The following is a 24827-nucleotide window of genomic DNA, read 5'->3' as shown; positions in this document are numbered from 1 at the left end:
ACTAATCATTCTTATTACTTTAACACTTTATTTTCAAAACAGAGAATATTTACTGGCGTTCACAAAAAGAACAATAACAACAATACAGTAAAAAAAAAAGACAGAAAAGCCTTTCTTGCACTCAAAAAGAAAAAATGGGGGGTGGGGGTGGGGGGTGGTATTATGACATATTAATATATTCTGTTGAATGTAAGCTCTCCTTTAAGGATGTCAGCACATAGATCACTGGGCAGCCCCAATAAAAATTGCCCAGGATCTTTACAAACTTTACTTTTTACAACTGCACTTATTTTTTAACTACATATTTCCAAAACTTGGAAATACAAGGGCATTCCCAAAAACAGTGAATATACATTCCTCGGGTGACCTGTTGGAATGTATTTTATTTAGCACAGGACACCATATTTTCCATCTATTATCTTATAATGAATTCCTTTTCATTTATTTATTAGTCAGAAACAAAGAATGGGATCATTTACAACAAATCTCCCAAATCTCCTCACCATAGGCTTTCTGCAAGTCATCCTGAGAACATTCCCAGCATTGTGATTATATTATTTCTGCAGGATGTCGTAAAAACCCAAAATAAAACCTTTATTTAAAGTAAACTTCACAAGGAAGTTTTCTATGGACCCTGGAAGTGAGCAGGAATCCTGCGACGTCACGTAGTGACAAATTTAAAGATATGCTTAAAAATCTTTCTGAGGAAGGCCAAAGGTATTTTGAAACTGGACAAAGGTCATAAGTTTGTTATTTTCATCAAACAGGTCTGCTGTTATTTTGATACCTTTTCTGTGCCAGGATCCAAATACAAGCAAATCACAGCAGGGAGAAAATCTCTCTTGTTGATAGGAGGTGTAATGTAGGTAACTAAATCCTTCCTACCTATTTATATCTGTTTATATCTCACCAGCTTTTCATTGTATTTAGAAGAATTGGATTGTCGTTTTCGTTATCGTTTTCAAGCTGGGTTTATTTCTACATGTAAGCTCTCCTAAAGGCATTACATCCCCATTTCTCAAAAGGAGTTTAAGATAACAGTAAAGCCACTCATGGATGAGCCTGCCATGACATGCCCAATTATAATGTCTAATGCTAGGGAAGGACAAACCTCTGCAGAGAGCTGCACAGTCTTTTCTCTTGCCAAATAAATTTAGAAAAGTCTCTTTCAGTCTCTTTTGCTATCTTAGAAAGAATAGTGGTAACAACTGAACAGAATAAAGTAATCTTGACAGGATATTCGTCTTTATAAGACTTATTCTACCATCCATGAAGCTGTCAGATTCATCCATCTTGTAAGGTCCTTCCTTTTTTTTTTCTTTTTGCACTCTGGTCAAATTGTGCCTCAAGAAGGCGTCTAATCCAGAATCAGTCCAGAAGAAAGGGGAAATAGATGGATGTGAAGTTTTACTATAAAACCAACTGGCATTGCTCTTGATTTTATCAAAGTTAATTTTATAGCCTGAGATCCAAAAATGATAAACCCCCTGACGAGTGTGGCTCTTATCGCCCAACTAGCTTAAACAATGTTGAAGGCAAAATTTTCCCCAAATTCCTGGTTAAAAGATTGGAGAACTATCTCCCTCTCTTAGTTAAATCAGACCAGACTGGTTTTGTCAAAAAACAGAACACCTCTTACAAACATGAGAAAATTACTTACAATTATCCAGTTTTCTACAGTGAATAAGATACAGGATTATTATTTCCTTGAATGCAGGGAAGGCTTTTGATCTGGTAGAGTTGCCTTATTCATTTGAGGTCTTAGGAGAGTTTGGACTTGGAGAGGTCTTTATAAGTTTTGCCAATTTGGGCCATAAGAAGCCATAATAGTACAACAGGACTTCAAACAGATTCTGTGCCCTACAAGATATTTTTGTATGCTGATGATGTGCCTCTCTTCATCTCAAAATTGGAAAAATCTATACTCATGTTAATGTTGATCATTCAACATTTTTGGATCTCTTACTGCATACTATTTCATTAATTCCTTAATACCTTAAAATAACTTAATTACATGCTCTTTGTAGCTCTTTATTTATCTGTTTTTACTCTATTAATTGCATGATTCATCTTAGATGTACTAAGATGAGACAGGTTCAATCTGGGCTAATCCCAGGCAGCTCCAACTTTCACCTCCAGCCAATAAAGCAGCCACAGCAGCACTCCCCATTCAATAAACCAGTTAAAATTGTATTTAAGCACCAGCAGAGAGAAAGTTCACATCAAGCTGCTCTATAACTAAAAATACTGCACTTTGGTTTTCACCGTGGGACATCGATCCATCAATCCATCCATATTCTGACTCTTATCGCGGAGGAAGCGGTCAAGAAGAAATGCTCAGATCTTCCTTTTGATGTAATCACTCCAGAAGTGTCAGGATTTCCTACCCAGCAGACATGCTCAAACACCTCACCTCAGAGGGATCCAGGAGGTATCCTAGTCTAATGATGAGCTACGGTTCCCTTTGAGGTGAAGAGCTAGCAGCTCTGGGTTGGGGATGAATGACTGCACCAAGTGGTGGAGATTAATACAGATATCTAAAAACAATTTGGTTTTCTAACTGACTGCTCAATGAAATTCTAGTTGTGCGTGTGTGATGCACACAGCCTGTGCATGCATCTCGCAAACATTAGGCTGTATCCTTCTTTCAAACATAGTTTTCTGGAACAAAACTAAAAGGCAGCAGCTAAAATAATAGAACTGAAACTCACATTGGTTACATCCATCATTCATATACAGTCTGTGCTGTGGGCCATATTACCTCTATTAAGTTACCTCTGTTCCATTCAAATAAGACCAGTTTGCTCTCCATGGAAGGACACATAATTTTTAGGTAATGTGGATTAATTACAGAAGTCTTGATGATGGAAAGTGATGTCCTTGCACAGGAAGTGCAAACTCACCACAGGCACCTTCAATAAGGCACTGAGGGCAGATGAAGCTAAATTAGCCTAGGAGCAGGTAATGCATTAGGGTAATGTGATGCTCCGGTCCCTGGAGAGCTATTGGCTCATTTAAGAAGCTGTTTTATTGTATTAGGTGCAGAGCCAAACACAAGCTGGCAGCAGAAGTGCGGGGACAGTGTGGCTGCCGCAGGGGCTGCACCAACAAATCCATCCTTTACAAGCACAGATGATGTTACTCTTTCTGTAGCTACGTGCGCTCACAGCTCAAAACCACATCTGTACTAAAGAAGCAGGCAGACCACAGGGAGAGAGAAGCACTCCACAGCAGCAGACCAAATGAGCTGCTGTTCTTTTTATGTTACCACAGATCTCCAGGCATATGAACTGTGACTGGATAAAATCTAAGATCCAGACACCATAATGAAAAAATCTCAACAGACACGAGAAAGCTTTAATGGGCTGGGCCAAAATGAAAAAAAAACTTGGTGGTGATTAATTCATTTTTCTGAAAAGACTTCACAGCTCGCTAACAGACGACAATAATGAGATTCTAATGAATGATAATTGAGCTTTTTAATGACTGAGGGGCAAGACGGGAACCAGCAGGTGGTGAGGTTGTCCCGTCCCTGTGGGGAGCACCAGACGCAGGCACAAAAACACACCAGCGCTACAGTGACGCCAGTACACGCCTGCTGATGAATGCTTTGGCCGGTAACGCTCAACAAACGTTACACAATCGCTCATTCGTTGACGAAGTTTACGGGGAAAAATGGGTCATTTCGCCTGCCTGGTTTCACAAAGTTCTTCTTTATGGCTGCCAGCACATCAAAGAGTTGTTTTGGCAGAATATCGCCTGGCGTTTCAGCAGCATTCGTCTGTCCCCTCGCCGTCACACCCCTGCCATTATGTAACTCTAATCATCTTATCTGGCTAATTACTGACCGAGGCCCTGAACTCACCTCTAAACCTCATGCACAGCACTTATACCGGGTTTTTCCCACGTTCTCTTCAAATAATACCCCCAAATCCTTTTTTTTTGTTTAACTTAGTTTTTACTGAGAGCTTTAATGAATTCAGTGTGTATGTGTATTTGTTTTGCTGTACCTTGTGTCCAGGAAGGGCAGTGTCTGAGGTAGAAGCTGACCTCGGGCCTCCTGGCTCCCCACTGCTGAAGGAGATCCAACAATAACAACTCCTGAGGGAGAACTCGCTCTGAGAACAGACGAAGGGTGAGAAAACATTTGACAAAGATCCCACTAATTACATAACGTCACACTATTGTGTTATAGAGCTAGAAAGAGATCATTCAGAATTCTTATTTTGTTAAAAAGCACATTTACAATTTTATCAGGTCGACATGTATAATCTGACTTACTAGTTTCAAAAAATTACCTGTGCACGTCTACAGCCAAAATTGTCTATAAACATATCCTCCACACGTAAAATATGTCTTTTTTACAAACTGTGCAAAAGCTCCTTATAAGAAAATGAATAATCTTTGCTTTGGAATAATTAATAAGAATTCAAAATTGCAGCTGTAATGTTGCTGGCTGTGCATCAAGCCACACATGTAGGATTGAAAGGTTTGCAACATATATGCAACATATGCAAGACAGCAACCTATCACCATCTGCACAGTGACAATGCAATGTGCAAAACCCCAAACCTCTTTCTGAGTGGAGGGGGGCTTTAAGCATTTATTTTTACCCTTTTTTGCAAATGTTAGTGTGGAAAAATGAAGCCAGAAAAAAATCCAGAGAATCAATATTTTCACAGTGAAGTAAGCCAGCTGTGCCCTTGAGGCACAGCCTGTTGTCACGCACCAACACTCGGCACACAATTTATGCCGCCATCTATTATGTGCTGCTTTACACAGTCACTCACTAAGACATGGTGTAGTATTAGAGCTGTTTATATCCTGTCTGGCCGCTCAGTCACATCACAAAGCCACACAAACGCACTCCCGTTACTGCGCGGGCATCACCGCGTCGACAGCTATGACTGAATGAATGTGGGCCACGCTTTAATGGACGCCCTCAGTGTGTGAATGAGATGGGCTGGTCTATTCATATAGTAAACTTGGAGCATTTAGCACTCTTGATTTCACAAGCTGAAGCCGCAACATACTGTAGGTCTGACTCGGTTTATAATTAGCTTCACAGCAAGCGACCCAGATCTGAGTTACGCCGTGTCGATTATCCTGTCACTTAATGCAAGATTATAATCATGCAAGTGCTCCGATGCTCCAAAGACAGACTGTCAATAGTAATTATATGAGCTGGACTCTTTATGATTAATGAGTGTATGCATAAAGAGATACACTGTGAGAATAGTCCAGTCCTGTTCAGCTAATTTTCTAGATGTAATATCCTGTCTTGTCCTGGCTGACTTCTAATTTGGTCAAGATTTCTTACTGATTATGATTATAAGTCTGGGTGCCTCCACGGTGAGGTGTTCTGGGCATGTCCCACTGAGAGGAGGCCCGGGGCAGACCCAGGGCATGCTGGAGAGATTATATCTCTTGGGTGGCCTGGGAACGCCTTGTTGTTCCCTCGAACAAGCTGGAGGTGGCCGGAGAGAGGGAGGTCTGGGCTTCTTGCTTAGGCTGCTGCCCCCATGACCCAGCCCCAGATAAGTGGAAGATGAATGGATGGATTATGATTATAAGTCAACAGAAGATATGAATATATTAGGGATATCCCCCCTTGACATCACTGAGGTGAGAGCAGAAAACCTGACTTAAACAGAGCAGAACTGAGCTTTACAGCTTACTGGGGTTATTTGTACTTACACTGACCTGCTTATTTGAAAGTTTGGTTTTAATATGAGCATTCACCACCGGACCAGAGATGTGACAGAAGATAGTCTGATTTTAAGCACCTAAAAGGGCGACTGACACTGAACAAATTAAGCCACTTTTCAGCTCCGTGTGTGAATCTGCAGCTGCTGAATAATGCATTTGGCGTCTCCACTTTAAGGCTTTCATGAAGTTAATGTCTTACATTTGCAGCATGTGCTGCTTCCCTTAAGTAACTTCTAATCAATAAGCATTATCAGCCAATGAATGGACTCACCATGCCCGTTCCATACTTCAGCTAGGTGACACTCCCCCTCACCGGCCTCTTTGCAGTACTCCACCACATCTATAACTCTGGTCGCTGGAGTGACAGGGACCTCAGTTAGCATCTGCTGGGTGTCATTGAGGTAAACTGTCAGGATCACCTGCAATCAAAGAAAAATCATGTTAATATCACTTATATATTATTTTACATGGACCCCCAAACTCAGTAAGATTCTTTCCTATGGCTCACTGGCTGAAATCAGATCACCAACCTCCAAATGCTGATTAAATAACTAATTTATCAGCCATATTTAAACTCTTATTTTGAAGGAGTTATTGTGGCTGGTAGCGATGATGATATTCAAAGCTAAAAATCCCAGTATGAAGTCAAGACCACCTCTGCAGCTGGGTTTCATTATGTGCAGACAACAGGTGAGTCAGCTGTGATATTCAAGTGAAAAATGAGTTTAATACAAAAGTAATGTATTAAAAAAACAACACATGTTAATGTTGGGCGATATGAAGGTGACCAAGGAGCAGGGGCAGATTTTGTTCAACAAAAACATGATACAGTCCTTCATCCATGTTATCACAACACCGATCTCAGCTGAAACACCTCACAAAATCAATACTGTGAGGGCTCACTGTGAATCCTGAGTTATTGTTTTTCTTTGTTGTCTTTTTCTTGTTTCATTTTGGTGTTTCTTTTCTTTAATTTTTAATGTGAGTTTAATGTGTGTCTTCCCCTCTTTCAGTGCCAGATTCTCTTTGTACTCCATGTGAAGTTTTTTTTTGTGTTATAATTCTGTTTTCTGGTTTTTGCCTCTGAATACTCTTTGTTGGGTTTGCTTGTCTGATTTTTATGGACATCCTCTTCACTTTTTGGCCCAGTAAAGACTGATTAATTTGTTTTTGAATCTTGTCCTACTTTATTAGTTGTGACACATAACTGGTTGTACACAGAGTAACACACACGGCCAGTTCTCTCTATGACAATGGCAAACCCAGCCTAATCCATCCATCCATCAATCCTGCTTATCCGGGTCTGTGTCACCGGGGCAGCAGTCAAAGAAGAGGCATCTCCTCCATCTTTGCCCATGGGTCTCCCCGAGTTGGGACCTGCCTGAAACACCTTGCTACATCGGGTCAGATGAATCACCTCAACGGGCTCTTTTTAATGTGGAGTAGCTGCTCTACTCTGAGCCCCTCCAGACTGATTGAGCACCTCACCCTATCTCTAAGGGAGAACCCAGACATTCCCTGTAAAAAGCTGATTTCTGCTGCTTGTATCTATGATCTCATTCTTCTGGTCACAATTGAAAACTTGTGGATAGGTGAGGGCAAGATCATCTTTACTACCACTGCACCAATCTGCCACTCCCTCCCCAGGTCACCAATCAACAAGACTCCAGATCACTTGAACTCCAACCGGGGGGGCACTCCACTCTGTTCCAGCTGAGAACCGTGGGCTCACTCTCATTTTAGTGTCCGTTTATTTCTGTTAACATAAACGGAAAAAGCACTTTAGGATTTTAAAGGTGATCTGCGGAGTACTGATCCTCCTCTCAATAATTTTGTTATCAAATCCTGTAAATTCTGCAGCCAAAAGATTAAAATGTCAATCAGAAAAGGACATCCTGTGTTATCATCAGTGATGTCACTGGTGATGTCACGCCAGTTAGTCAGCCAGCAGTCGAAAGATAAATTTAGGGTAATCTGGGATAGGAGTGCATCGACACACCACAGCGCTCACGGATACAGATACACTTTTTAATCTCAGTGTTGCTTTTTCTTTTTCTCTCTCTCATACACACACGCAAACACACACGCACGCACACACGCACGCACGCACGCACGCACGCACACACACACACACTTCCTGTGCAGATACTACAGTATGCACACACTCAAAGTATACTCTGTACACTAATCCTCAGTATTCTATATACCTGTCCCAGATCATATCAAGTAATCTCTGGCTGCATGCAGACGGACAGAGCAGGGACACGGGCTCTAAAGCTTGGATTAGAGACACACACACACACACGAGCAAACTCCTAAACCCTGCAAACACACCAGGGGTTTTACTCGTCCACAAATCGTTCAAAGTAGGCTAATTGTGGCCTCAGAAGCGCTGTTATGTTTTTCACGTGGTCAGAAACATCATTTGTTACACTCACGGGGTGCCGGCTGTGATAAAAGAACTTTTTGTAATCAAATCATCCAGTGTGCTTTTCTCCTTTAAGTGATTTAATAAAAAAGACTATCCAAAGCAGACAAAGACGAATGCAGCGCAAACACGCTGTCGGGGAATTTCACTAATAATAAATGCTGTATTTAAAACACAGTCTGCAAAGGTTTCGATATCTGACAAAGATGCAAATGCAGGTTACTGTGACACCAGAGAAAAAAGTGCCCAAAAATAACACTTCACTCATTTTGACTTTATCAGAAAAACTCATTTTAGTGGCCCTGAGCAGTCTAAGGAGACAAAACACAGCAAACTTTCAGCTTGTTTCATTTTCACCTCATTTCTTTTCTAAATGCAGCACATTTTCTTGTATTTTGACCTTCGAGTGACTGAGTGTGATCACTTATTTATTTACATGTGGCCCTGTAATGTTTTTAATTGTAAAACTGGAAAATTCGTGGTGTGAGACAATCTGTTTCTCCTAAAACTTTGGCCTGTGAGGGATCATTTATTTCCCAGCATGGCCTTTGCTTTCAATGTCATTTATTGGTAATTAATCAGGCGTCTCATATTAACAGTTACATCTTTCACATCTTTCAGCAATCTAAATATTTTAAGTGCATCTCGAGAAATTGTTTCAATTATTACACATCTACAGTCTTGATGTACAAAGGAAAGTCAAACGAGGGACGGTGCCAAGTGATATAACACAAACATTAAAAAAAAATGAGGCAGGCTTTTATTGTGGCAGATCAAAAGTCTCAAATGAAATACAAAAGTCCAACCAGAACCAGAATCCAAAGAACACTGAATATGCAGAAAAAGCAAACAGGAACAAAGCAGCAAACACAGAGAGGAACATAACAGATGCTTTGATAAAAGACAAAGAGAAGATGAATTGATTGATGAGCCTTTCTGGAACTAAAACCTCACTGTTGCTCATCTGAACTCAGACTTTCTTGAGAAGGGATGCAAAGAAACCAAAATGCAAAGACAAAAGACAGAGTGAGGAACAGAGAGGAAAACACTGAGGGAACCAAGTCTACAGCAAAGAATAAAAATCAAGGCACGAACACATCAACACCAGAATAACCATAATGTAAAAACAGTAAAATACTGTAGCTTCACTGGCTTCACTGTAGGTGAGCTTCCACCAGCTCATCTAAGGTGCTAGCATCCTGCAATATATGATTCACTCAAACATAATTTAAAGGTTTAAATGAAACTGTATTTTCTATTAAACAATCAGACCAGGCTGGTCTAAGTAAGTAAGTTGTATGATTTGTACTTTGTATCAAAATTATTTGAAACCATAAAAATAAAAGGAGATCTCAAATTACTGGAATCGATCAGTTTCTTTGCTGAAGCAGTTCAATCACATGAAGGTAAAGCTGAGCTCTCAGATCCCCCACAGGCTGCCACGTTAAACAGCTGTGTTAGACCTGAAGGCTTGGGCACGATGTCTGAGAAGAAAACAAACACTGTTTTGCACTTCGCTGATGGCGTCCTGCATTAAACTTTCCAAAAGCTTCTTCTGGGTTATTATCAACACTGCGTACAAACACGAGCTGACACGTACAATAGAAAGCTTTTTACCTGCAAATTCTGTCCCAGCTCTCTCTAACATACTGTCCTCACAGAATTCCTGCATCCCCGTCCAAACTAAAAAGTCTTCTTTTACAGTTTACCGGGAATTGAAAACATTATTATGGTGTCAAACTGAAGCATGAAAAAAAAAGATTTTGTGAGCCACTTTGTTAAGTACACTTACTCAACAGCTCGTTGAGAAATATCTAAGTTCGTGATGTCGTTTCACCTCCCATGTAGGAGGCTTCTTCAGTTCTAAAACCAAATGGTGGAAAGTCCCAGGTACCATATATTATACCTACAGCTATATTATAATAATAGTGCTGTATTGGATGGTAGATTCACCATTTGGTATAAACAAAATGAAAGCATGGCTAAAAGCACAATCTGGGCACCTGTTGCTGACCATGTCCATCCCTGTATGACCACAGTGCTTCAGCAGGATGATGCACCATCAATCTGTCTGTCTGTCAATCTTGTAAACATGGAGAAAAATCTTTGGGGAATTTTCTGGTACCTTATTGAATCTATGCCACAGAGAATTAGGAAAGTTTGGAAGAAAAAAAAGGAGCCGGTCCAACTCAGTACAAGCAAAGAGTACCCAGTGAAGTTACAGGTAAATGTGTATCAGTGACACAAAGCAAAAGATCACAAACTGGAAATTCCAATTTTCTTTTTTGCAGCAGCACATTTATGTCCTAACTCTAACTCTGTACTTTGCGCACATGCAGACCTCTAAAGTTAACAAACCTTCAGTGTCTTTCCTAATGTCAGCAATGCCAATGTCATTTAAAGCAGAGTCAGCCTGAAACCAAAACAACTGACAGTCAACTTATGGATAATAATAAAGTTCACGGGGACCAGAATACAGAACCCTGAAACTGAATCCCGTTACTAGGAAAACCACAAAGTAAAGATCAGGAATAAAAGCTTTAGTAACAGAACTCATCGTTAGAATAATAACATAAACCCAAACTAAAGAAACGTTCATCAAGAATCTGAAACTCAGAAGTACCGTGACATAGACGCCATGTTATGATCAGTAAAATCACTTGTACTAGTGCTCACTGATAATGTGAACATAATGACCTCACAGTAATGACAGTTCCTTCCTGGCTATCAGTGACTGAGACACACAGAGGCAGATTGAGCTGTAGTTCCTGAAATGCCTGTGGGGCTGAATGGAGTGACTCGGGCTATTTTCAGCATTAGAGAAGGAAAAAAGTCAGATAGAGGAAGAGTGAGCCAGGGTGACCAACAGCCTGTGTTAGTGTCTGCAGGAAACAATCAATGCTCATTTTATTAGTCATTTTATAACAACATGTTAGCCTCTATCAGGGTCCAAAACTCAAGTACAGACAACTCCGTCCAGACCTTTTCTAGCAAAAACTAAATAAAACTCACACAACTAACTTCATCTTGTTAGACTGAGAAGAACATATATGAAAAAGCAAAGCAGAGCTCTTCTCTCACTCACTCACCCATTGTTTGCTTTTCCTGGTTTGGAGCTGCTTCTTCTTCTTCTTCTTCTGTTTCCTGCAATTACTCAGTTTGAAGTTTTCAGACAGAAACACCAGCCGCTCCAAAACCAGCCCCAAAAACCGCCTCATTGGAAAATGACTGAGCAGAAGCACACACACCAGCGTGTGTACACGTGTGTGTGTGCGTGCATGTGTGTGTTTGAGAGAGAAAGTGAGATATATAATTGGTGGTGTCAGACAGAGAAGGTGGTGTGTCTGTAGGTGAGAGTGTTTGAAATGTACGTGAAGCAGGGAATACAAATATGAGAGAGGGTGTCAGTGAGGGAGGAGGGAAGGGAGTCGGCTTTCAGTAAATATAAGGAGAGGGGGTGAGGAGGATGAGCTATAAGAAAGGAAAGGCCAGACACTGTTCGTGTCTGTTGGTGGGAGCAGACTGTGAGCCGGAGCTGATATTGTTACAAGTTCATCATACATCTGGCATGACGGGGGCGGTTCTATTTTTTTGTCGCTGACTGAGTCAAAGGTTTGACTGTAAAACTCGGACGCTTGTCTCCAATCAGTTTTAGGTAAAAGTTTAGTTCTTCATGATAAAACTAAACCAACTTTCAGCTGCTGTGAAAGACTGAAGTTGGTTTAAATACAACTAAACCTGACGGAAACAAAACAGAGCTTTATTTTAAAGAACATCTGTTAACCACAGTCATATAAAGGTGATGTTAAAACAACAAAAACAAATCAAGTAGCTAGATGCAGAGGACAGGAAGCACAGGAACATAGATCCTGAATTCAAGAAGGAAAACAGACGACAAAGATGGAGGGAAATATAAGACCATCCCTGATTCTTGTCCCTCTCATCATGGATGCGGGTGGAGGAGGGGAGCAAAGTACGAGCAGGGAGGATTCGAGACATCGAGATGGTGGTATTTGGTACAGCTGCATCACAGATAGTTTTGTTTTAGATTAATTACAATACAGCTGAATTTTGTAATCTCAGTTGTTGCAGTATGAATGACATGTTTTCTATTTAGGGCAGTGTGATCAAACCTTTTTTTTAATCATGCGCTCAGAAGCAGAGCAAAGCAGAAGAGGAGGAAAGGATGAGGTCACTATGTGACTTTGTTCCACGTTGTAAATTGTTCATTTATGAGCTTTTAATTTGACTTAATTGCTGTAATTGCAGTAATTCTCATGTCTAACGAGTAAATTATTGTGTATTAGGGAAGCATAAATACTATCACTGACTGTACTTTTCAGCTAACTGGTTGTAAAAGAACAGTGCATATCTGAATGCAGCTGGAACTGCAGAAGAGCACACAGGGTGCAGTTCCTCTCAGCCAAGAACTGGAAACTGGGGCTACAAACTGTACCAGAGAAGACAGCCTGGTCGTTTCAGTCTTGATTTCTGCTCCAACATTTGGATAATTTTCAAAATTTGGCATAAATGACTTGAAAGCATGGCTCTATACTGCTTTGTATCAGCTGTTCAGATTGCTGGTGTGGTAATGGTATGATATTTTTGACAGACTTTGGTCCCCTTGATACCACTGAGCGTCATTTAAACTCCACAGCTTACAGGAGTACTGTTGCTAACCATGTTAATCCCTTTGTGGCCACAGTTATCCTGGTTCTGGGTTATCTAGGATAACACGCCATTTCACAAAGCTCAAATTATCTTGAACACGTGTAAATCATGGATCATGGATGTGTGGCTAATTCATCTGCAGCAGCTGTGTGATCCTATCACCTTGTTGAGTCTATGCCATGAAGAATCAAGGCAGCTCTAAGGCAAAAAAAAGGTAAACGTTGGTAATAGCAGGGTGTAACTAATAAAGTGGGCAGTCAGTTTAATGTTTAATGGACTGCAATTACTGCAAAGTGAAATTTTTAAAAAACCTAAGCTTAAGAGAAACAAATAAATATAACAATGAAAGCACACTACCTCCTAATAAACCACAAATCTGCAGAAATATGAGCATATCTGTATTATTTGAGCTGTGGTGTGGATTGAAGCTGTCCAGCAGCAGCAGTGGCAAAGCTGGAGGGCAGAGATTAGAGAGGCTGCACTGATATGCTGCAGCATGACTGCACTGTCACACACACACAGATAGGACACAGAAGGTACACTGGCAGAAGAGCTTCGCCCCTCGCTCTCTCTTCCTGTCACACAAGGTCACATGTTGGGTGCATGTGCTCAAACACACACAGATACCCTCTGTCTCTGCAGCAGCTATTGGCAGAAACTCAGCACACAGTTCAGTAGGAAAGAGACGTTACATTAACATGCACTGTGACTAAATCTACTGTTCCTCCTGTTCTCGCACACGCATAATCAGAAATCTTCAACACAGATTATTTATCATGTGACTCTGACTGATATTTACGTCCCACAATCCTTTGCAGCTGCTGCCTGGAGACACTTGAGCCAGACAGTGATGAGTGAGAAGGACTTTTCTTGATTAAAGAGTTATATTCAGAGATACTCGAATTAAACTGGAGAGCATCATTAAGAGGTTTCATCAGTCACACGTGTCATTAATAGATAAATGGAAAGATTAATTTTTAGTCACGTAGCAGGCAGTGTTTTCTTATAAATGATAGCAGTCTGCAACTGCCACGTTTATTATCAGGGCCTTCAGACCAACGAACATCTACTCTGCGTTTGGAGGAACTGGATTTAATACACAAAATGTTTGTCCAAGTTCCTAAAGAGGACAGTGATGTACAACCACCTACAACATACAATACAGCCACAGAACAGAGACAACCAGGCTCTTTCACACCTTACAGCTTCTCTACAGGAAGTACGCTGACCGCAGTGTGCATGTTTGCGCGTCACACTATGAGAAACCACTGAGGCGTGTTTATCAGCTGTCACCAGCTGTCCACGAGAAGGACAAGTGCTTACAATTAGTTCCTAAACAGCTCCAATCATTCAGTGAGCTAAACGCCGTGTAAAAACAAACTTGTGTCTATTTGCAAGTACTGCACGCTTTCAGGACTGAGTGTGTAAATATCAGAATATTTTAGTATGCTTGTTTAAATAATTTTATGAACGTACACACATCCAGCCACAGGTTCACCTTCATTTCAGCCTCTAGATGATCTAATGCTCTAATGTGTTTCTTTAAAACATACAAAAAAGTCTTAAACCTCATTATTTCTTTGTTTAAAATAACAAGGAAAAAGTAAAACTCATGATACTAGGATAACAATAACCCAAAACAGGGAATTCCATCCTCCGTTACCTCTCGGTTATCCAAAGTCAGGTTGGGGTTGCAGCAATGCTTTTCAGTTCCTCCTCGGGGAATCCCAAGGCTTTCTCAGGACAGATGAGATATATAATCTTTTCACCAGGTTCTGGGTTCACCCAGGGGTGTCCTCCCAGATGTGTATGCACAGATAGGAGGCACCCAGGAGGCATGTACGTGCTACCTCAGCTCCTTTCAATATGGAGCAGTGGCTCTAATCCCTCCAGATGTTCCTGACCCAATGTCTCAGGCTGATCCCAGCCAGACAACAGAGGAAACTGCTCAGAGTGGACTGCTAAGAAGAAATCGTCACCTTCCAGCTCAGCTCTCGCTTCACCACAGCAGGCCAGTACAATGCCTGCATTTCCGCCTACGCCGCACTAATCCATCGGTCCACCTCATGCTCCCCCTCCCCATTAATCATGAATAGGATTCTGAGTTACTTGAAATCCAGCCTGTCTTCCCCCAAAAATCTCTAAAGGATCAAACTCACTTTGGGAATATTTAATCAAACTTGGAATCCACCACTTGAGACAATAAAACAGACCTCACACTGCAGCTGATTTAGTTTTGGGGCCATCAGTCTATGACCAAGCTATTGGTGGTGAGGAAGCATGACTTCTTTGCATGCCAACAGCCAGGAAATAGCCTGGTCCACAATCCATATAATCCTCCTCATCATCTTTTTCAAAGAAGCTGAAAGTTCGTATTTCATTTGAATCTAGGCCTCGATGATTCAGAATGCCTACGACATATAAAGTTTCTACAAAGACAGCCTTGTATTTACAGATTGAGAGTCTGTCTTTCACCACATTAGTTGTATAACCAAGCATAATGGCAGTGTCAGGAAGTGTGTCGTTTTCCTGTGAATTATGTAACGGATATGATTGGATGATGTTTGGGCTGCTGTTGCGTTGCTGTTTTAAATGATGATGGACTGTCTTGGGGATGTGGGAGTGTAGTGTTCCTATACCTGCTCTACCAGTCAGTCATGGAGAGAAGTTCTCCAGGGAGTGAAATGGTTTGCAGGCGGTTCCTTTTTTCAAAGTGTTGCAGCATTTTCCACTTTTTTTTTTTTTGCATGTCCTGCGACTGCTTCTGCTCTTACATCGTTGCCTCCACCTTAGATCTTTCTGGTCTAGGAGCTTAAATTAAATCAGGAAGAAGATCTGAGAGCAGCTGGTCGCAGCAGCCCACACAACTTAAATTAAATTTCTGTGATATTTCAAACGACAGTGCGTTCACTTGTTAATCATGAATCATGAAAGGATAAATCAGCCAACGTGGGTGGGGAGAAAATTTGGAAAGTATTGCACACTGAGTAGAAAATAGCTCTGCCCCTCCAGAGAGGCAGCTTCAAGGAACACCTGCTGTTAAACTGGAGGGATTTAAAGCTTAAACAAGGAGATATGGAGCAGCACTGACTGAGGGCAGACTGCTGACATATTTTAAGCTCACTCAAAAATACAATTAAGCAAACCGTTAAAAATGCTCCAAAAAGTACCCACAGCACAAAAAAGACATAAAGATCTAGTTCAATGACTTCAATTAGCAATGTGAAATCTAACAGACAGCAATCAGCTACAGCTGCCTGTGTCAGGACACCACGCCCTTAAATCCAATATCCAGGTGAATGAAACCATGTAAACAGATGATGTAAAGATGGAAGTCGCTTCCAGGTCTGTATTCTCTTTAAAGGCCAGCAGGGGGCGACTCTTCTGCTTAAAAAAGTGATTTCTGTTTGGATACATAGATATGCTCATTGAGTAATAAAAAAATCAGTCACAATTTGAAAAGCTGAGAACACTGCACACTCAAATCTGTCAACTCTAAGCACCATAACGTCAATAAACAGCGAAGTGATGGTGTGATGTCCATCTATCATACAATTTATGGTTCTAAAGTCCTTCAGCCACCTCTAGACTTATTAGACAGATAGGAAACTATCTGCAGAGGCAAAAACCTCTGCAGATAAAACATTTTTGTTGTAAAGTTGGAGATTTTAACGACAGAGCAGATAAAAGAAGCTCCACAAAGCATCGTGGTGGGTTTCCTTTGTTCTTTTTTAGCCAGAAGTTACCTTATATGGATGAATGGCTGGAGTGTTAATTTGTCGACCAATGTGAGCATTCATAAACTGTCTGGGTAACTTAAGTAGAAGACTAATACAATGCTAGGATTTCACTCACTAAAACTGAAGCATGCTTCAGTGCTTCAGTAAGCCATGAAATTGGTCAGATAATTCCATTCAAAAAATGATTTTAAAGACACTAACACCATGAATATAGTGAGGAAGTCCAGTTTTAGGATTCAAAGTAGTGAAGATGAAGCCAAGAAATTGCTGATCAGCTCCAGCTGCCTGTCAATCAATGTGGCCACGCCTCTAATGCAAATATCCAGGTGAAGGAGTGATATTAAGAAGTGGCCTTTATGGATAGGATTGATCTGACTGTAAAGGCCAAAACCGTTTGTGGTACCACCTGTAAATGTGCTTGATATGGGTTAAATATGTAAATTTGGGTGGGGGACTCACTCTGGAGCCAGCCTCAAGTGGCCACTACAGGAACTGCATGTTTTGGTATTTTAACTCAGGCTGTTCTTTAGCTCTGGAGGTTGCTGCTTGGTTTCACTGCATCCAAAAATGTTTCAACTGGTTATTGAAGGTGTGTTGCGCTTAAATGAATAAAGTTTCTGAATAAAAAAAAAACAAGAACAAAAAAACCCCCAATCCCAGTCACACCAGCCTCCCTACTGGCAGATCTTGGCCTCTGTGTGTGAGGGGGCAAAAGTAGTCCACAGTGACAGCTGAAGGTGATTTGTGTTTCAGACACCCTACTCTCACTATCCACACCCCCTCACCCACTCACCCACACACACACAGAACAGTCAGTACCGTCTCTATAGGAACTGTGTGCATCGAGTAAAACACGAGCTATCAGCTCAATGAGAAGGAAACAATCCTCACACTTGGGGGACAATACACTGTATCTGCTGCTGTATCGATAAATCATTTATTTTCATAGACTTTCTTTAGTCTTTCTTTTTCTACAAAGTCTATGCATAACAACGTTTCACAAAATAGTTATTAAAAAAGTTATCAAAAAAGTTATTTGACTAAAATAAATAAATACTCCAAAGCAAAAAGCCACTTGATCCATTCACAAATATTTTCACCAAGCTTAAAACTTTGTTTTTTCCAATCCAGACGTGATGTATTACAGACGTTAGCGACGGACAATGCTAAATTTGCTACTGGTAAAAATACACGAATAAAGTTAAAATAATGTTTAGAGTCTAGATCATTTCAGGTGTCTCTGGGTCTTAAATTACATCTAGCAGCACTTTGAGTTAAATTCTAACATAAACGTCCTAAACCAATAGAAATGACTCTGCTCCATGACGTTTACATGTAACTTCTGTCACCAGCATGGCACACCTACAACATGACACGCCCCCTCTGTATTTACAATTACATTTTAAGTGAAGACATGTTTTTAAAGGGAAGCTATTGAGCTTTTTCTTATACTCTGTCCTCCAAAGTTTTATATTATAAGGTAAACAAAAGCGCCAATGGTCACTGTGTCAATATACGAGTCTGAATCATGCAAAGCTACTCTAGTAGCAGCGTTAGAGCAAAAATATGGAGCTGTAAATTAGTCTTTTAAGCTGTGAGTAAGTTTTCTGTGCGAGCAAGCTAAAGCTTTGAACAAAAATTCTGAGGAAGATGCTAAAGTTTTCACAAAGTTCAATATATAATAAAGTAAATGAGAGATTGTACGGCATCTGTAATATTTCTGTAGCTTTCTCTATTCATGGAAAAAGAAGATACTGACGGCAGCGCTGCCGGCTCTGTACCCGGGAAAATATGTGCCGGCTGATCAACATTTCAGAAGAAGTTGCCAGATGATATCATGCTCTGTTTTGAATTTGTTGTGTCAGTCCTCCGAGCTGCCCCTGTTTGGAGACATGAGGGCAAAAGAGCTTTAATTGTCAAAACAATACAGTGAACAGTGGCTGGTTTCCAGAACAAGCTAGGAGATGGTGTACTTTGGATCAAAGGTTAGAGAAAGTGTCTGAACTGAGGTGGAGGACTGGAAATTCGGGGTGAGGTCAAAAGTCAAGGTAGCGGGCTTCTATGCGTCTCTTTCTCTGCCTTGCTCTATAGAGTAAACACTTCTGTATATCTTCAGAGTATTGTCTGGAGCTGACAGCAGCCACAAAGAGGTGTAGTGTTTTCTGCCATGTGTCAGAGGGAGAGAGAGAGATAAAGAGAAACGGGAATAGAGGAGGGAAGGACGGAAGGGAAACAGGAATACTAATGTCCACCGATTTCAGGGTTGGTAATTTGAGACTTTTCCTCCAACTGGACCTAAAAGCTGCAGATCAACACAAGCACAAACGCAGACGTATATACATTAACTCTACTGTTTGAAACATAACATTGGTCGGGACCTTCAGCAAAGTAGATGAAGCAGATGATTTTTATAGACAGTGAATGGAGGTGGCTACTGTCACATCACCCATTAAGTTTGCGAAGTCCCACTTTCAAGCCTCGAGATGGCCGTTTTCGCCATCACTATCTATCTCATACCAAAAGCAAAGGGTGGATCTCATTGGCTAACGGCTTGTGCCACTGTCGTGATGTTTGAAGTGCAAATACAAATGCAAATGCAAGAAGTACAATGCTATCAGTGGACCAGAAAAGAGCAGGATGATGAGAAGACTCTAATATTACGCCCCTCGTTAGCACACGCCCTCTGTAGAGCACTACCAGCTCCAAAATTCACTTTTTCCCACTTTTTTATCTTTTCACGGATTATATGTTCTAGAACAAAATGTGAAAATGTGTCAAGCTGGTACTAAACACAGACCCCGCTTCAGGCACCTAACCAAAAACCAACACAAATGGACCTGGCAGTACAAAAACACTTCAGGCACTCTGCGTTTGACTGCAAATATTTCCTGTGTGTACATACAGAGAACCTCCAGTGTCTGCTGCATAACCCACATTATGATAAGGCTGTTCATAAAGGGTTAACGAGATGTAGTTAATGCTTTATAAATGGTTAAAAGACTTTTGCTTAAACACCAACTAGAAGCCATTGATAGGAGTTAATTTGGGACAACTGTGGAAAATCTCAACACAAAACCACTGAACCACTGTTTATTTTGTCGTCATGTCCATTAGACATTTTTCCTCCAAGTCACAGAAACTTGATTCTGTTCATCTGGATGGAAAGTTTTTAGTGTGAAAAACATCTTCAACATCATCTGACCGCATTTTTCGCCAATATTATAAACAGTACAGCTGCATCACGATGTCAGTTTCATATTTGTTAATGCTGTCATGACCATTAATAAATGACCGTGAGTGCCATTCACAGAGAGTTGGAAAATGGCTGCAATCACAGCATTGTAAGATGGTGAAAGATGTGACCTCAGGCCCCCTCAGAGATGGTCGTTCCCTTTTTACGTTTCAGCATTTGTTCCTGTTCAGGATCTGCACCTCCTCATCACTGAAAGAGCGGCCACTGCTCTTTCATTCAAGGCATTAGAAAGAAAATCTAAAATTACATGAATTAATTGCACTGAGTCACTTTGCAGTCATCTGGCTAAAACAGACTAAATGAAGCTCGCTGTAAAAATGTTTCCCACAATTCCAAACGAATGTGTAAATATTAGGAAAAAAACATGGTGAAAAATATCAGGATACAGCCACAAAATCAGCTGTCTTGCTGATTATGGCTGATGATTGGCTGTTGTGTGACATGCACTCACTAAAGTTGAAGGAATGTGAGATGTGCTGAGCAGTTTAGTTATTTCTTTGTTTCCTTGTCTCTGAATGAAAATTCACTGCTAACATTCCTGGGGATGAGATGGGAACTGCTCAAAGCGTTTCCTAAACTGTGTGTTGGTTTCCAAGTTGGTGCTGCTCTTGAAAATTAAACAATTAAGTGGAAAACAAGGGTAAAAATTGGACTGTCACAACACTTTACATGCTGAGCTTCTTGCGTATTAGAAAACTACAGTTTTACTGAGTCTGACTATAGAGCCACTTTGTTGCATTGAAATAAAACTTTACATAGCTTTATATATTTTTTTATTAATTTTTATTTTATTTTAGCCTTTAACCCACTGAATCTGATTTCTTTTTTCTATTTCAGGTATCAATACCTGAATGACCTATTACTGCCTTATTTCAACTATTTTGTTAGAGGTAGTATTTAATATTTTGGCAGCTGTGTTACAGGAAAATCCAAACTTTTAGAATAAATAAATTCAATCCCAGCCTATCTTATCTTATCCTTATCCTGTCTATCAGTAGTTGCACTTGCACAAGCAAGTTAAAGCTCAGCATGCATTTATATTGAGGTTTGGCACATTTAAATTAATGCACACAGTACGTTTAAAAATGTTTAATTAGTAAGTGAACTGAAACAAACTATACCCTCATTCAGACATAGATTGCAGGAGTGAAGTGAGCTTATTTCTAAGGGTTTGACGTGTGTTTGAAGCTGTAGGCTCCAGGCTGCTGCCTCAGCTCGACTCTTCAGTTCAGAAGTTGCATATCCATAAACTCCTGGAACCTTTCATGAATGAAAACTCACCGGTAACATTCCTGCTGCTCGCTGCGATGCTGCACCCGTCCCGCTGGAAAAACAACTTTCTCCTCCTTATTTTCCTCTTCTCTCCCCTCTGCGCGTGCTTTTTCTGCCTTTTTCCTTTGCTTCGAGACACTTTTCCATAAATCCGAGCTCTATTCCTTTTCCTTTTTTCGTCTCTCCCTGCCAGGCATCCAGATGCTTGGGAAACCTAAAACTCCAGCTCCTCTCTACTCCTCAGTCCCTCCCTCTTCCTTCCTTCCTTCCTCTCTCTCTCTCTCTCTCTCTCTCTCTCTCTCTCTCTATCTCTCTACAGAAGGAAATGCAGCTGGATGTTTTTATAAACTGGAATCACCCTTAAAATCTCACTAATTGCATCCTTTGATCAGCTGTGGGCGGTCGTCCGGTTCGGTTTGCGGGGTGAACTGGGTCACCGTCCTGATCATCCCTCCCATCTGACCCCTGCTCTCCTCCTCCTCTTCCTCCTCCTCTTCTAGTAGTCCTGTAGTAAGAATCGGTGGCTGAACAATCGTTAAAGTAATGCTCAATATCATTTTGTGTTAATTCATCTGATTTTTGAGTACGAGCGCCCTCTGCCGGCCTCGTGAGCAACAAAAAAAGTTACACACTACAAACAGAGCGCGTTGTTCCCGCAAACTCGCCTAATTACGCAGAATATGTGGAGGTATATTCACGGTGACTCGGACTTTTCAGTGCCTGTATTTCCACAGAACATACAGTGCTGAATGAAGCACTGTGGTACTTAAAAGTACTCACATTAAACTGTAAAATACTATTATAGCTGGTTTAGCTGAGCTTTAAATGACCTGAAGTAAAAATACTTCTTGAAGCCAGTGTCATCATTATAAGAAACGCTTGTTTGGGAAGGTATTGTAAAGTATTTTCTAACTTTAAATTTAATGATCACCAGAACATCAAAACTGCATGTAAAGAACCAATAGTCAAATTAAATGTTAAGTTTTTATTTTAAGCTTTGGTATTCTAGGTTTCTGCCATAAAATAAGCCTTTAAAAGGTTTATCTCTTTCTTAAAATGTCTCTGCTTTATTAGTCAAAACAAAATTATTCACTTCTTCATGTTTACACTATAAAATGTGTGATGGGCTCAACATTTTAAAGTTGAGTCTGACATGGAACTATACTAGTAAATTTGCAGATATATGTACTATGTCATATAGCGTAACGTTTTCTAGCTGAGAGCAGAAATATGGCAGAAACCTGGATTTAAAATGAACCAATCACGATTCAGATGACATGCAGACCCAGAAACCGTGCCTGTCTGACAGAAAGTGATGTAGGCTTCAGATCTTTTGGCCTTTTATTTAATTTTTTTCTCTCTGATTTCATCTTAATCTGATTTTCAGCCATTAAAAGAACTTCTGGCTCCATTTCTTTTTCTGCTCTTGCGGCTGATGAATCACTTGTGTTTTCTTTCATCTTCACAGTAGGCGTGCATCAAGATATGCCTGCCACCTGAAGAGTGCTCTAGCTTGGTTGCTGTGAAAAGGGTTATTTATTGATTTTTCAATCATGGAAAGGATCCTGCGATCATCCACTAGAGCCATCTTCTGTGCACATGTAGCCACTTTTAGTCAAACCACTGACTTGGTGGCTCTTGCTGCTGCAGCCCAACGATGGCCGGTTTCACATTTCTCCTTTGATCACACTTTGGTGTCGGTTCAGCATCAGAATACCAGACGTCCCGCTCAGAATAGAAGCCAGACTGTTTAATTAATTAATGTAAGAAATAACATGTCCATTATACACCTCAGGAGTCAGTTTTCCTGGTCCTTTAAAAGAGAGCACATGGATACAGAATAAAGAGTCTCAATTCCAAAGTCTGAATGTGAAAGCTGAGATTCTTTAAGCTCATTCTGTGGACCTAACCAAAAAAAAAAAAACATTTAGGTAAACATTTTTAAAATGTAAGCATCAATTAATATATTGAATAAACTTTATAGTTTTGCAAAATTATAGTTTTCTATAACAGCAGAATTGTTGGGCAAGATAATTTTTTTCAATCCAAGATCCGTCTTTAATTTTCTATCCCCTTTTAATAAACGGGAAGAAGTAAAAACGACGATATAGGACACCGTGGACTCACACACAGGGTTTATATAGCTTACACTGAGCTTAGAGATGCTCAGCTGTCATAAATTCAGCAGATTATCACAGAGCTGTCCTCTGCTGCCAAGGACGATTTGTCTGCCTGTGTGTATTTATGTCCTCAATGAGCCATGATGCTCCTTTTAAAGTCATAAAGGACTAAATTACTGCCCTAAGTTTATTGTAATGCTTCCTCTGACACGCTGTAGGCCTGTTATTACTGTGATGTGGTCAATCACTTGTAAACAGAAATTACCTTCATGTTCAAAGCTTTAAATGCATTTGAAGGTTTACAAAGTGCAGCTTGTGTTTTTTTTTTTTTTTTAATCTCAGTGAAAATGACTCAATTATTTTTCTTTATTTATGTTTTTTAAATCCTGTCTGGCAGCTTTTGCAATCAGAATTATGATCTGAGCCAAACATATTTTGCTTTTCCAAGATTAGCTCTATAAATTCTCTATAGGCTTCTCTTGTACCACATTATATGTGGTATACAGTATGACAATGTCTAAGCCAGGACAGACAGAGTGTGTGCGTGTGTGTGAGAGAGAGAAAGAGAGTGTGTGAGTGTGTCTTTGTTATGAAACATACTTGAGAATGAATGTAGGTAGCTGTAATAGCGTCCTCCAGGAGCCAGAGGCAGGAAGAGATGGGTCCGGGAGAACCGGGCCATCCACAGCACCCAAGAGTACTGAAGACATAAGGCCACACACCTCTGCGCGCTCATCCCATCAGGAGGAGGGAGGTCCCAGATGGGGCGCCCACAGCCAAGGAGTGGTAGTCCCAGAGGAGACAGGCAGTCAACCCTGGTACAGGCCGCCCACCCCGGTGCGAGTGGAGATCAGGGTCCCAGCGCTCCAGGCACGCGAGAACCACCACGGCTCCAGTGTTCAAACGGTAGGATCCATGTTTTCATGTTGTTTAAGACAAACAACATGAAAGCATGGATCCCTCCCACGTCCCACTTTATGAGCACACTTTGAGAGTGTTCATACCATCTGAGAGTACAGGGCCATTAGAGTACAGTTCTTAGACTGTACTCTAATGGCTCCCACTGTCACCAGATCTCAGTCACACAGAGCATATTTGGAACATGAAGAATTGAGGCAGTCCTGAAGGTCAAAGTCCAGTCCAACTAGTTACTAGTAAACTGTACCTAATAAATCGGCCCTCACGGTTGGTGGATTATTATCAATCAGCTGCAGCTCATCAGTTCAAGGTCAGTTCCTGTGCATGTTTTTTCTTTTTGTAGGTCAGTCAATAAACCCAATCAACCTTCAGCCATCCACAGGGTCCACGTGATGCTGCGATTCCACTCCGACAAGCACCACCACAGCCGGAGGCCGGCTCGCTTTGTGCAATGGCGAGTTCACTGAAATCAGGTGTGGGTAACAGTCCAACCGCTGAACTGATGCAGAAGATGGCCAGAGCTTTGTGGGGATAAATTATTAATACGTCTGAAAATTTTAAACCCGTACAATGCAGGGATTTTCTGCATATCATTTTGATTAAGGGATTCATTTAATTAAACTTAAATATATTTGTGCCAGAAACAAACAAACAAACAAAACAATAGGTGTGGCTGAAATGATCAGGAACACAGCATGCCCCCGGATAATTTGGTC

The 24827-nt window shown here is 40.8% G+C and overlaps 1 protein-coding gene across 3 annotated transcripts in view; it reads right to left on the bottom strand.

The window, feature by feature from the left end:
- LOC116311097 (apoptosis-stimulating of p53 protein 1-like) overlaps positions 1 to 21571 on the bottom strand; it is a 59591-nt gene extending 38020 nt beyond the window's left edge. Inside the window, exons 1-3 of one of the 3 annotated variants that reach the window (XM_031728125.2) lie at positions 21083 to 21571; positions 5981 to 6128; positions 4011 to 4118 (exon numbers count right to left, since the gene is read on the bottom strand). In XM_031728125.2, coding sequence (XP_031583985.1) covers positions 4011 to 4118; positions 5981 to 6128; positions 21083 to 21091 — 265 coding nt within the window. In that variant the 5' untranslated portion in view covers positions 21092 to 21571. Of the gene's footprint in view, positions 1 to 4010; positions 4119 to 5980; positions 6129 to 11226; positions 11429 to 21082 lie in introns of those variants that run through there. The other 2 variants (XM_031728126.2, XM_039603466.1) reach the window with 2 other exon arrangements.
- Positions 21572 to 24827: the final 3256 nt, after the last annotated feature.

The sequence above is a fragment of the Oreochromis aureus genome, linkage group 19 (assembly GCF_013358895.1).
Source record: "Oreochromis aureus strain Israel breed Guangdong linkage group 19, ZZ_aureus, whole genome shotgun sequence".
NCBI classification, from domain to species: domain Eukaryota; kingdom Metazoa; phylum Chordata; class Actinopteri; order Cichliformes; family Cichlidae; genus Oreochromis; species Oreochromis aureus.
This window is presented reverse-complemented; position numbering and strand designations above follow the sequence as displayed.